This window comes from Saccostrea cucullata, unplaced genomic scaffold (assembly GCF_032062105.1).
Source record: "Saccostrea cucullata isolate Sc308-1 unplaced genomic scaffold, CSIRO_AGI_Scuc_v1 ctg13389, whole genome shotgun sequence".
Lineage (NCBI taxonomy): Eukaryota > Metazoa > Mollusca > Bivalvia > Ostreida > Ostreidae > Saccostrea > Saccostrea cuccullata.
The window spans coordinates 2,501-17,094 of NW_026920180.1; the positions used below are offsets into that span (position 1 = coordinate 2,501).

The 14,594-nt window shown below is 30.7% G+C and overlaps 1 protein-coding gene across 1 annotated transcript in view; it reads right to left on the bottom strand.

Moving 5' to 3' along the window:
* LOC134244636 (uncharacterized) overlaps positions 1-14,523 on the bottom strand; it is a 15,529-nt gene extending 1,006 nt beyond the window's left edge. Inside the window, exons 1-22 of the mRNA XM_062726895.1 lie at positions 14,417-14,523; positions 13,859-13,930; positions 13,534-13,617; positions 12,508-12,601; positions 12,027-12,168; positions 11,208-11,280; positions 10,619-10,813; positions 10,349-10,481; positions 9,382-9,507; positions 8,828-8,922; positions 8,144-8,265; positions 7,878-8,020; positions 6,646-6,762; positions 6,014-6,108; positions 5,179-5,317; positions 4,388-4,575; positions 4,082-4,151; positions 3,809-3,934; positions 3,331-3,447; positions 2,550-2,629; positions 2,155-2,284; positions 753-928 (exon numbers count right to left, since the gene is read on the bottom strand). Of these exons, the coding sequence (XP_062582879.1) occupies positions 753-928; positions 2,155-2,284; positions 2,550-2,629; positions 3,331-3,447; positions 3,809-3,934; positions 4,082-4,151; positions 4,388-4,575; positions 5,179-5,317; positions 6,014-6,108; positions 6,646-6,762; positions 7,878-8,020; positions 8,144-8,265; positions 8,828-8,922; positions 9,382-9,507; positions 10,349-10,481; positions 10,619-10,813; positions 11,208-11,280; positions 12,027-12,168; positions 12,508-12,601; positions 13,534-13,617; positions 13,859-13,930; positions 14,417-14,458 (2,559 nt within the window). The 5' untranslated portion in view covers positions 14,459-14,523. The remainder of the gene's footprint in view (positions 1-752; positions 929-2,154; positions 2,285-2,549; positions 2,630-3,330; positions 3,448-3,808; positions 3,935-4,081; positions 4,152-4,387; positions 4,576-5,178; positions 5,318-6,013; positions 6,109-6,645; positions 6,763-7,877; positions 8,021-8,143; positions 8,266-8,827; positions 8,923-9,381; positions 9,508-10,348; positions 10,482-10,618; positions 10,814-11,207; positions 11,281-12,026; positions 12,169-12,507; positions 12,602-13,533; positions 13,618-13,858; positions 13,931-14,416) is intronic.
* Positions 14,524-14,594: the final 71 nt, after the last annotated feature.

Genomic DNA, 14,594 nt, shown 5'->3' on the forward strand with positions numbered 1-14,594 from the left:
GAATTATATATTTTTTAAATATTTGATATTATTGACTTTTGCAGGTCCTTAATTAATTATTTGATAATTTGAAATAAATTTCAAAGCTTTTACACTCAAACTGTACTTTTCAAGGTTCAAACATTTACATTTTGGGGTTTTGATATAGTATAACTCGAATATATAAATAAATCAGGCTTGCAGACATAAGCATACCAAGTCATGTTACAAAACAAGCGATTAAAAGAGAATGACAAACGTCGCCAAAATAAAATTTTTATATCATATCTATGATGCATGACCTTTCCGACATACATATGTACGTTACGTTTCTTCATACAGGAAAAGTGAGTTTTAAAAACCAAGAAATTCGACATTGGTTGTGATCATGGTCTTGAACTTATATTGCATTAAATATATAAGCTTAAAATTATTCTAATAATGGTTAGGTTTCGATTAAAGTTGCTTTGGACTAACGAAACGAGTGTTATTAAAATACTATAAAATCATATATTTTCGTGGAGTTAAATTTTCGATAATTGAGGAAAACCTCTAGGTTTGTGCGGATTTGATTTCGTGGATGTAAAACTGATTAGTATATAGTTATGTTTGTCAAATTTTATAATTCGTTGTGGACATGAATTCGTGGGTCTCTTCACACCTCGAAAACAACAAAAATTAAACCCCAGGAAAAATTTGTGATTTCACAGTATGCATTTCATAAAAAAAATAACAATATTGTCTTTTGTAAATACAAGGAGAGTGTGTTTTACCCAGGTATCTTTATCAAGAGGCAGATTGACATCAATGTTATGCCATTCATCCCCTTGATTTCCACTGAGGGAAAATTGTTCCTTAAAGCCCTTTTTATCAATGTAGGTTAAGATTTTTAATGACCCCATGCCGCTTCCATACATGTGATAGGCCAGGCTGAGGCAGTAGGTCTCGTCTACAAAAATAGAAGTAATATTGTATACAGACTTATTTTCGCCCGTTTGCACTTTTTAAAACTTCACCCAGTCACATTTAAGCTTAAGAAATTGTATTGGTTTTTTTTTACTTCTCTGTTTTAATTTCATCCAATTGTGATAAGGGCGAAAAGAGCAAACATAAAACGGGGGCGAACTTTTCCTGTATACAGTATACATAATGTGTTTCTTAAGTTTTATAAAAGTCTATTTACATTCATTAGGTTAAAAGCATTTTCTATACTCCATATAATACATGTATGTAGATACTGAAAAACTCTTAATGTGCACAATGGATGAAATATAAGTCTTTTCCCACCACAAATATTTTTAAGATGTATCAGAATTGTCAAAGATAAGAAAATCAGTCTTAATTAAATTTATTACGTCATTCATAATCGCTATAAAAAAGAGAATTCAATATGTATTTTTTAAGAGATTTATAATAAATTATTATTAACAAATGCAACAATTATTTAATTGGCTCCGGACCAACATGAAATAAAATCTCTAAAATATGGACGGAATCTTTACACATTGTTTACTATGAAATTATTTTTTTTATGTTAATCAGTATATTTTTTATAATTTCATGTTTATACATGATTCATTGACCTTTTATGCATTTTTATCATAAAGTGCGTCCTTCGTTTTCTGGATTTTTTTTTTTGAAAAGGGATGGGGAAAGGAGATGAAAATACATGTGGGATGGGAATGAAAGAGGTGTGCTAATTTTTTTTTATAACTACTAGCTTGCATTGTGGTTAACTTTTTGCTTTGCGTATCCACGTTTTTATTTGATCTGTAATTATTTCTTTTATTGGTCGCAAAATAAAAATTAATTCTGCCTATAAAAGTAAAAAAAAAATGGCAAAAGTAGATTGGAAAATTGGTTCTCGTAAAACTAGAAAACTTTGATCATCACGAGTACTATAAAAATTTAAGCAGTTAAAATAAAATGTGTGTGGGACCCATCAATTTTCATACCGACATTAAATCAGCATAGTCAGTTTTTCGAGTAACATTAATATTGCTTATAGAAATATTATTTAGTATTGTATCTATCATTTTTGAGTATCAATGTCAATGGAATCCTTTTCTTTCTTGATGCATGTTTACTTGTGCATCTTAAGTTATTAAAATGCATGTGTACTGAATCAATGCATCGTGCAATATGTAAATATGTAGCATTCCCTATATCACTTACTCTCAAATACAATATTGTTATCATAGATGTAATAAGACGCCCCCGCTGAACGACGAGATGCTTCGAAATAAAAATAGTAATATCCGTCATTCGCATATAAAGGCCCTGTCCCACTTGATGAAGTTGCTCCCTGAAATAATAATGGTTTTAATTTCGTACAAAAATTAAAAAAATAATTATGTTCAATTAACAATTACAGAATGCAATTCATTTCAATTCAGAGTTATTTATTATTAATATTAATATTATCAATATAATTAATTATCATTAACAAATGTAAGATCATTCATTATGCAGTGTAACTTCATCAAAAGAAATCTTCATTGAAGATGTTTGATTCAATTATGAAAATGATAGAATTATACAAAATATTTCTGATTCAAGCATCTTCTTACCATTTTCCTAAACCAATTGTCATTAACGGTACTCAAAAAGCAAGCTGAGTCTTTCTCAACTTCAAAACTACAGGAACGACCTATTGTTGAAAATAAAAATTTGTTCAAATGTTGCTCTTAAACTATAATCGATATATTTTTGACCTCAGTATTTTCGGTTTTAGAATGCGTTCACATTGTTTCTTAATCAAGAAGTTCTTTTTTCAAAACAGTTTCTTTTTGTTTAAGAATTTATCTAGACGGGATTTTCACCGAATAATATACATTTATTGCATGATAGTGAGGGAAATATGAAGACTTATACAGCCAAGAAAAATCGTATTCCCCGAGGGCTTCGCCCTAGGGGAATATGATATTTCTTGGCTGAATAAGTCTTCATGTTTCCCGAACATTCATGCAAAGAATTGTTTATTATACCGAAACAAGCAAAACCTTTGATATAAACATAAACTTTCAAATTCAGCACCGCTCTCAACGTAACTTTCATTTTTTTACGTAAAGTTACTATAAAACCCTTCGTTCAACACATTGTCATCAGTTTTGTGACTTAAACCAGGCTATTGTGACGTCTACTTCTCTCGGAAGTTTTCGTTCAACGAACAAGAGCTATATTGCGGAAAAATACACTAGGCCCTAACACCTGATAACTTAGAACCAATCAGATAATGCGTTGTTTAAAATATTTATAATGAGGTATAATAATAAAGCCTATTATTGATTTGCAATGTGAATATTGGATCAACAAAAGGATTTCAGAAGGAGTTGGCTAAATACAGTTTACCTTCGCAGTTGTCTCCTTTGTAACCTGTAAAACAGATGCATTTATATCCTCGTACATTGTTCTTGTCCGCCAAACAGGATCCGCTATTCTGGCAATCATTGTTGTTACACACATCAACTAAATATAACAACAAACAAGTAATCAAGAGAGCATTGCAAATACAGTGAAACTTGTTTAATTGGGATGATGTATAGTAAGATACTTTGTGTAATATGACCTAAATTTGAAGCACCTGTCAACTTTATTCAAATATTTCAAAATTTTCTGCTGATCCGAAAAAAAACCCCAGTGGTATCCATATTAAATAAGTTTTACTATACATTCATATTTCATGACTTTTTTTATTCTATAAACAGCTCCCGTCAGTAGTACCAATAGTTCGAATAATATATTTGTGTGTAAGATGTGTTTTTTATATCTCATCGTTTTGATATTAAACTTTTAAAATATTTTTTTTTTCAATAGAGAGTATGCTTACTTTCACACATCTCTCCGGAAAACCCTTCGGGACAAGTACACCTGTATTCAGTTCCGGTCCCTGCGTATGAATTCGATTCTTCACAGGTCCCTCCATTTTTGCATGGATTAGGATTACATTTGCTACCTGAAGTTTTAAACAAAACGTGGCGTTCTTTCTTTTATAACGATTAAGTTATGCATGTACACTGTCGATGTCATAAAAACCTATTGATATAATTGGAAATATGTGTTTGAAATAGAGGTTGGAGATAGAAGAACTTGAAAAACTTACATAATCCTGGACGAAGGGATATATTATCTATTCCAAGAAAAGGATCTCCCAAAACGCCCTCTATTGTAATCTGACAAACATATATTTATTACAAGTTTATGTAAATAAAGATACATATTTTACAGAAAAAATTAACATGCCTCTTATCAAATGCAAGGGTATACTGCTATTGAATGGTTTCTTTATATTAAAGAGGTAGCTATTAACTTAAATTGTGTGTATATGTTGGCCTTAAATGTTCCTAGTTAGTATATGACTTGATACTGCATTATTATTTTCACATTTCAATCATAAAATTTACCATACCACGAGATCCTCCATGGATTCAATAGATACTGCTGCGTTCCGCCATTCATAATTTGTCGTTGTTTTGATATTGTATAACTTGTACATTTTCTTTCCATTTCCGTCTACATATACGTTTATCTCTGCTGGTGGTTTATCAGCCGAAAATTCACCAATGGCATAGTCGAACGATAGACATCGGTCATTGGCTAAAAAAAAATCTCAAGATTTGGGAAATTTAATTCACTATACATCAAGAAAAAAGCAACATTGGTTCTATGTTAAAAGGACGTGGGATATGAATTGCAACGTTCAGTATATAAATTTCAACGTTGTTTCAACATCGAAGCCTCAACTTTTTTTCATTTTGAAACAAGAGTGAATATTCAACATGAAATAAAAGAATAACCGTTGAATGCTTTGTGTTCAAAGGTTGAACAATGTTGAAGCTGCAATATATTTTCAACGTTGGATGTTCAATGAAACCGAACTTTATCTTGATCAAACAAAAATTCAACCCATTTTTCACCAATTTAGAATTTGAAGATGAAAAATGCAGCGTAAATGTTTCAACGTTCCTTCAAGTTTCACTTTCAAACAAAATTCAACATAAAGGAGCATCTTTAATTCAACTCTGAAATGCGTGCTTAGATAAAAAAGTACTTTTTCATATTTTTTCTTCATATCTAAAAGGAATTTTGAATTGAGAAAACTCATACTTTGCCAAATTAAGCATTAACAAAACTAATTGTTCATTAAAATGTTCAGGTATCAAGTACAGTGCAGATGTATATATATATTCATAAGATAACCTTCAAACTTGGCAGTTGTTTTGATTATGGCTTTTGAATTGGTGGTATATGGGACATCGTCGTAGTAGGGTGTCATGGTTAGGAATTGGTAATCAGTGCCGTGTGTTAAACATGGTCCGTCATCACTTTCACAAAGTCGCTGTATATTACAAAATTAAGAGACCATCTTTTAAAAAAGTTCGCAAGCGCTGTTCCGACTCAGGATAAAGAATTTTTATGTTTATTTTTTCCCGTTTCCATGGAAAGAAAAGCAACCCATTTTTAAAGACGCTCCAAAAGTATTGTTTCATAAAACAAGAAATCACATTACGATCTTTAACTTTATTTTTGTAAATAAATGATTAGTTGCAATGCTCTCCAAAATAAAACTATAAAACATCAATCAATTATATACAACACTTGGTAATAGTGGTCCGTATTTTCATTTTTGGTGATTTTAGATACATTTATTTTCTTTAAAAAACAAACATTTCCAAAATCGTACACTTTTAAATTCTCTTAATTAAGAATAGGATTTTCAAACATGCATCTTTTCGTTAATTTTTTACAAAAAAAAATTTGTTATTTTTGAATAAATTTCTAACTTTTCCAATGCATTTACATGTATTACAATGAATGATATTAAACTTGCCTCAATTTTGACACGGTATTTTAACATTCCTCGAATGACTTTTGATCTTTTTTCAGTACAATAATTTCTTTTTAATATAAATCCCTGATATTAAATATGCCTCAATTTTGATACAGTTTTATCATTAATTGCTACGAATTAATTTACAATTCTCTATAATACTTGATAAAGCATTGCCTCCTATTACACAACCAATCAATTTACCGTATTAAAGCTCCACAGAATATTGCCTGCTTTATCTTGGTCAAATAAGCAGGTCCCAAAGTCATCTTCAAAATTGCAGAAATTCTCGGACAGTGCTGCAATGAAATGAAATTTCATAAAAACATTCATTTAAAGTAGATTTGACACCCAATATTGAAGATGTATTTTTTCCAGTTTTTAAGACCAATAACTACATCCAGTATCCAGTATAAAATTCATTATGTTACAATTTTCCCTATGTGAGAAAAACACAAATTCAAACATAACGAAAACTTTCCAAAATACAGAACTAACTAGAGCACTATCAGCAATGGGATCACTAAATGATACACCACCGCCTCCCTTATATTTAAAACGGCAAAGTCCGAGTTTTGCTCTGAATGACTCGAAGTAAGTGCAAGATCAAAAAATAAAATAAGAAAACACACTGACACTATTTAGCAAAGATTTCTGTGAAAGTCTCATTTAATTTATTAATATAAAGAAATTGTGGATGAGAGATAGGTACTCAAAAGCGTAACAGACGAACGAAGGAACTGACAGACGGAGAGACGGACAGACAGGCCGACATTCCGATCACTATATACCTTCTCATGCAGGATTTATTATAATATGGAATAATTTACACGTACCTTTAAATTCATCACAGGTTTCTCCCGACAGACCGTTTTTGCATGTGCAGGTATATGATCCGCCACCGTCTCCCTCTGTGCATGTTGACCCTGTCTTACACGGAAAACTCATACAACCTATAACAAAATGCCTTAAATGTCATATACACTGACAATATTTACAAAAAACAATAATATAAGGACTAAGAGCGGGTTAAAGCAATTTACACAACTAAAAGAATTAAACACGAAGTTATATGTTTGAATTTGTGCGAAGAAAGGTTTTTCTTTATACCCAATTCACATTGAATGAGAGAAGAGGACTTATATAGACCATACGTGATGTCTAATCCACTTATGTTATCTTACTTACATAATAAATATTGATCAAATTAACATGGAATGAGAGAACATTTTTGCATGTACATGTACTTTGAATACTACACGATTAATGTTTTACATGTGATGCCCAAATTTAAAGGGAATTTTTTTAAGGCTCACAAAATAGTAGTTTCCAGGAGTCATTCAAGAAAATCATATAGGGCAAATAGATAGTTTATGCCATTTTGTATTTGATTTTTTTTTTCCTTAATCCAAAAAAAAAATATACATGTACATTGAAACAACGAACTGACAATAGAAAATCAAGCTCTCAATCGACAATACAAGAACAAAAAGTATATATATTTATTTGACATGGATAATGTTTAAGGGGTCATTGAACAGTGGGGATTCTTTTTCAGGTCAAAACCTATTGCGACAGGAACCCCGATTTATACGATTTCGTCCAAAGGGTCAGTCACATAGAAAGATCTCGTCTCTCTCCTGGATGCAAAGAAACAAAACTTTACCTCACAACCCCAAGGGTAAACCCTCTAATCACCATTAGGTGTCAGTAATTAAGAGGTATGAAAGTATTTACTTAAAGATCTATGTTTCGAAAATTCGTTAATTACGAATACACTTGTTATAGTAACTAAAGTATATTGCTTGTTATATTATAAATGGGATTGGAATCCAAAAACTCTGCAATTTTTGTTATACTTTGTTTTTCTATGTAAAAAAATATAGTAATTGCTACAAAATGTAGGTTCAATCTGCACAGTTGGGACTAGAATTCAGATATTGTGATTTCACAGATACAGCAAGTATCTTTGACCCCCCAGCTTTATACATTTAACGAATTCCTTATATAGAAATAACGAATTACGAATAAAGCGATATAATTTCTCAGTTTTACAATTTTAATGTACCTGATTGGAAAGCTTCTAGTCTTATTGTAAAACCTGTCCCTGGATAATGGTTGTTCTTGCTGTTGAATCGAATCATAAATGGTGAAGCCTCGCCTATATTCACCTGAGTATATATTTTTGGAGTTGTAGATTTCCCACACAGTCTTAAAAATATCAAATAAAAAATCAGTTTGTTCAAGAATCGCTGCCTTATCTTTAAAACATCAATTGAATATGTTAACAGTAAACTATAAATAAAGTGTTTAATATTTATGAGATAATAATACTCCTTTCCAGGATCCCCAATGAGGTAATCACGGATTTCCAGCCAATGGTAGCATTCCTTTCTCACGCTAAAGGGAAGATCAATATTTGTAACAATGGCTTTGATTAGAGAATCAGATTCAGCCTACAATGTAAAATTCAAAAATGACGAAAAGAAACTTTTAGTCTATGGATTAAAAATGCAAAAAATCCATGTTTTCTTGCCGTACTTTTGAATCAAGAAAATGGCTTTGATGTTAGATGGGCGTTATATAACCTACACACAAAAAGCGTATCTCCAAGATATCAACTTGTGAACATTAATTTGACCTTTGAGTTTAATGTGTTTAATTTAAGTTCAACCTGTATATTTATCAAACTTAAGAAAATACATGTATATTTATATGCCTTTGTTATGATTATAAGACCGAAGCCAAGTCAACTTAGATATTTTTTGATGAAATAAAAGAAAATAACAACAGTAATGAAAGAGGTAAAAATGTCATTTATTTACAAGTAAATGACGCAAAATAAAAATACACATATTAACGGGGTCAGAAAAGACTAGAAAAGAACACAAAAATCTTTTATTTATGTCTAAATTCACTATTTATGTATTTACTTTGACTGGATCTTAAAAATTCTTTAATGCAAAAATATATATTTCTATGTAAACATATTTCTAGTATAAATAGCAAACAACCAACCTTCACAAGCCATGTACACATTCTACCAGTGTTGTATGACGACAAATGAATGTCACGTGATTCGCCATTCAAAAGTGTTATCGTTTCTCCACAACCTATATTTAAACATAAATAAAATTAATATATGCGTATATGCAAAACAAATTAGACTTTTAAACTAGTTAAACTAGCTCATTATGGAATTTTGTCTTTCAGGCAAATGCATGGTCATAGGGAACTGCCATTCAGTAAAATTTCAGTAGATTTTCTGTAACCTTTAAGTTGAATGATTTACGGATATTCATTTCGAGTAGATTACAAAAATTATAAAGCAACTTCAAGAATGTGGATCACAGAATAGCATTGTCATATTTCACGCATCTTTATTTTAGTATTGCCTTGAAGATTATAAGGAAAAAAAACGATACATCACAACTAATATCTTTTTTGTGTTTATTAATATCGAAATTTGAAAAAAAAAATGAAAAAAACAAAAACAAAAACAACGAAACTTACTATGTTTAACTGATGTTTACATGTAATATGAATGCAAAAATGTAACAATTCTATCTTACCTTCGTCAGTGTCCAACACTTTGCAGGTTGTGCCCTTTAACCCGGAAGGACAATGGCAGTGACAGGTCTGATGCTCTACAGCCTGCATTCTGAACCCGCCATTCTCACATGTTAAACTACAGCTGGCTATATGCATATCACAAAAATATTAGTAATTACAAAAATGTAGAGCATACATGTTTTTTTTTTGCTATAAAATAAGTGATATCAACATTTGACTGAATGATCAGTTTTATTTTATGAGAGTCATTGAATCGACCATTGATACAATAATCTATTTTTACAATAACGTATTTCAATAGCATAACTATATATCAATGACTGATATACACAATTTTTCTGAAAATTTTTTGTACCACTTTGAGGGTGAATGGGATAAAAAAAATAAATTTCATATTTCCACTATTTTATGCCAATTATTGCTGAATATAGAAAAAAAAATAAAAATAAAAACAATTGTCACGCTTTCTAACTTTATATATTAGGCCTACATTTTAAAACAACATAGACCTTGAAATACATGATAAAATGAAAGGTTCTGTATATCCTCCTGGGCGAATTTTCAGATATTTCATTTTTTTATGTGACATCCTCTTAAAAAATAAAAATCTTCCATTCGTATATGTTATAGGCTCTTTATTATGATTGAAAAATCATATTTGTTTTATTTCAGACATGTAAATTATCAATTGATAAATTGATTACTGTAGAAGAATTTTATTCCACGTGGTATTAATTTACGCTATGTACACGGTCACCAATTTTCCGCGGAAATTTGTTCAAGCGTACTTAATATAAATGTAAGGCATATAGTGACAGTCTTGGATATCCGCGTAATTTTCTAGCCGCGGATTAAACAGAAATTGAGATTCCGCGGAATTATGACCCCTTGGAAAAAAGTACGTCTACTAGTATCTAAAATTATTGGGTAAATATAGAATGTTTAGTAAATCAATGAGGAACTAACCTGAAGGACATCTATACGCTTTGTTAACCTCCGCCATATCATAGAAAGAAAACAAATATTTCGGGTTTGTAATAAGGTACTCCAGATCCCTGTCAGGAATCTTCATTGTGTTTTTACCATTCTTTGTAAAGGCCTACAAAAAAAAAAAAAAAAAAAAAAAAAAAAAAAACATTGTAGAAGTTAAGCACATGATGTTCAATATTTTTGTTTTATATTTGAATACTTTACATAGAATATATCCTCATATTTGCATATATTTTTTTCTCTTACCGCCAGTTGATATTGTAAAATTGACTTATAGTCATAGACTTCTCTATTTTTAGTATGTTGATCTATGCCAAACTGATCTGTATTTTCAGTTTCGATGTTTTCCCAGTTGATTTTCACAAAAGTTCGTCTTCCGTTCCTCTGTTGTTCGTGAAGTCCGCCCATTGCATGGTGCATTTCATGTAGTACGGTGTGTTCCTTGAAATTTGAAAAAAAAAAAGAAAAATAATCAAAACTATCACAAGTATCGTTAGCAAACAGGTCTTTATTTTGTCACAAGGTAACAAAATAGGTTTGAATTCACTACATTCACAAAAACTGGAATTACCATAGGGTAGGTAGATTGTTTGTATTGGATGCAATGCATGCTGAGTTTAACTCTCTGTTAACTCGGATTTATATTGGTTCTTTTTTCCTTTTTTATATAAAATGATCAAATTTAACTATAGAAAGTGTTTTACTGTCTATGTTACAAGGCTTCTGTACGTTTGTTTTGTAATCTTTATGCTTTCTAAAAAAAATTCACATGTCTAAAGAAAATTCACATGTAGGCGACGAAACAATCAAGACCAATTTATGAACTGAAACTTACATCTAGACATCCCTCACTAAGTAGTAGCTCTTGTCCACCTTCATGGTTCAGATTTCCAACATAAGACCAGCATCTGTAGAAGAAGCTAAATGTTTAAGATTGCGGATCCAGACATCTTGAGAATGATATGGGACAGGGAGCAACCAGATTTGGTCGCAGTAGGGGCCCTAGTCCACCCCAAAAGCTGATTCAATTAATCTTCTGTATATTTTAGACACAAGATGGGGGGATCGGTACGCCAGTGATTTAAGATATTTCTAAAAAGTGTTTTCAAATGCCATACTTATATTTTTAGCTTTAATTGATGTTTCAAAGAAAATGTGAAAAATCAATATGTTTCCGCGGTTTGAGTTTGTCTACTCTTCATCAAATTTTATATGTACGTCAAATTCAATTGTCTTAAAATCAAAATTGTATTAACTGGATTGTTCTGAACCATAAACATATAATTTTCCCAATGATTTGAGATGTAAAAGAATGACAACTATTTTTATTTGTCTGTATTAAAATGATTAATACACTCTATCGTTTACTGATTGCAACATGAATTTTTCTGCAATATTCACTTTTTTGTTAACAATTTACCTTGTTTTACAAATTGTTCATATGCAGATCAAATAAAAACAGTCAATCAATTTTTCGTACATTTCTAAGATATATATGACTTATGTGTATTTGTTTAATAAAGTGATATGTATAATACGACGTGCATATCTTAAAATACTATATTCATACATTTTCTTGCTAACTTTATATATTGTATTCATAAGATAAGTAGAAAAGAAGAATTCCGTTGATGAACAGTACGAAATATCATACCCGTCATCATCATCTGCATTTCCAATAAATTTGATGAAATATTTATCCTCATTTGTCTTGAGTCTCCATTTCACGCAGGTAGTTTTAGAGATATTATAAGCTGTTTTCTGGATGATTTCGACAGCCTTACTTAACCTTGGACCTTAAAAGAATTAAAACAGAAACGTCTGAGAACAATAATGGTACTCAGGTAAAATACATGTAGTTAATGTTCTTGATCAGTTAAACGCATTCCAGGCAATAAATCATTTCTACAGTCACATTTACTCAAAGAAATATTGCCATTTGGCTCTCTTTTCTATTTTAGAAGCACAAAGAGCTAAAAAGTTCCTCGATGAATCGAAACTGATACAAAAGTGCATTCTGTATTAATCAGGATGGTCATGTGATTGATTAAAAAGGTTCATCGATATGTTGTTTTCAATGTATATACAGAAACTATTATATTTTCAGTTGTGTGAAAAGAAAAGATCATCTTTACCAAAAGATTTCGTATCAATTTCATATGGTATAATGTTGTTCTTCCACAAAGGATTCCTTGAGATACCGAAATTTCTCTTCTCATGTGCTGTAACCTGAGTAAAATGTAAATGAAATATTTAAGCATATAAAATATTTTTTTCTGAATAATACACAATATCAAGCTTGCACGTTTAAATGTAAATGCATGTTAATGGTAAGTGAAGAACAGGCCCGTTTTACAAAATACCTTCCGAATAAGACCAAAAACTTAAGTCTTTTGTAAAATTTTGCAAAATTAATATATGAGTTAAAAATTACCATAATAATTTTTTTACTACATTCCTTTTAAAAAGTTTTAAACCCTTTTGAATTAAATGCAAATAAGCAAGTTATAAGTAGAAAAAAAATTTGGACATTGTCGTACGTTCTTTTGTAATACGGGTCCCAAGATAATTAGAATGGAATATAATTATGTTAAATAAGGTACGTTTAATGACTGATTTTTATTCAGATACTTTGTTTCATCATAAAACATCACTGCAAATTCTTTACATATTTGACAGCGCAACTGCTTGCAATCATTAAGACGATATTTCTTGGAAAGGGGTTTCTGCTTCATAAAACTTAAATGTGAAGGTTTGATTGTTGTTAAGCGTTCGTTTGAGAATTTTTTCAACCATATGGAGATGCAGCAACTTGTTGATGGAATGCTGCAAAATAAAACCTGTACTCTGCATTAGTCCATTGTGCAAATTCGATTTTTCCCAAGCACCTTCTGTGACAAAAGAACTCAGTTTATAATAGTCTTTTTCAGTGGATTGATCTGAAAGTTCCGCAATAGGATTCTAGTCTGTGAGGTCAAGATCAACTCTTTATGGAAGAAAAACTGTAAATTTAGACATTTCTTTGGCACCCAAGGCTAAGGAGCAGTGACATACCTCGGATTTTAAGGTACCAGCCGATTGTCCCGTGCCATATGAGAGAAATGTTCTCGATGGGGACATATTTCAATAAAACTATAAACAAAAAGAAACTTTGAATTCACCTTTCTGATTCCATACACCTGTGGAGGTTTCCGATCCTTTTCATCATCTTCCTTCTGTTTCTTGTCGATGCATAAATCTTCAGGCTTTAAAAAAACATTGATCTTGTGTGTATAATAACCAACGATCAGTTAAACTTGTTTTCGGCAAATGCGATGGAAATCATATCAAGCGATCTGTAAGATATGCCTTCTCCTCCAAGGCACCTGATCCTACCCGGGGTTTATGGTTTGTTAGCTTTATGTGGATTAAGCAATTATACAATAAACGTTTATAATAGAAACGGGTTCATGGAATGTATATACTGTATCATATATTCATGCTTACTTTTTCGTTATGTCCATCAATATGAACCGTTTGTCTCTCGGCATCTTCTTCGTCTTCAGAACAAAGTTTTCCCTAAACATCAAAATATTTTGAGATTTTGAAATATTTTGAGATTTCTTTTTGTATTACATTAAAAAATGATAGGTATGAGATCGCTCTTAAAAAATAAAATGTTTTTTGTAGAGATTGAGGCATTAAAAACTTCAAGTTTTAAAATTTTGATTTTTTTAAAAATGAAAAGTAATTTTAATACATTATTTGCAAACAGAAAATGCACATATAAACAAGAAATAAACACAAAAAATCTAAGACCACGAAAGTATACATGTCGGCCACGAGTTTCGAGTGTGCAATGGAATTATATCAGTGCCTATATATTTATATATTGTTCTAGCTTTAAAAACTTCTTTAGAAAGTTGATTTAAATGAAAGTATTTTAATGAGTTTCTTGAAAGTAACAAATTGAATGGAATTATATCTCCATATATATTTTCTACTTTTAAAAAAACATAATGATAGAGTTATCAAATGTGAAGAGGTAATCTTATTATTTTTAACCTTTGCCTCTTCTTCCTTTAAGTGCGCAGGTCCAGTTGGCATCAAGGATCGTTGATTTTGATATCCTCTTAGAATATCTATTATTTCATTCAACAGGTCACCTGCAAATAATATTATATCAAAGAGAAAAAAATGAATATGAAAGAATCTCATGCTTTGCATATTTATTGCTTATCCA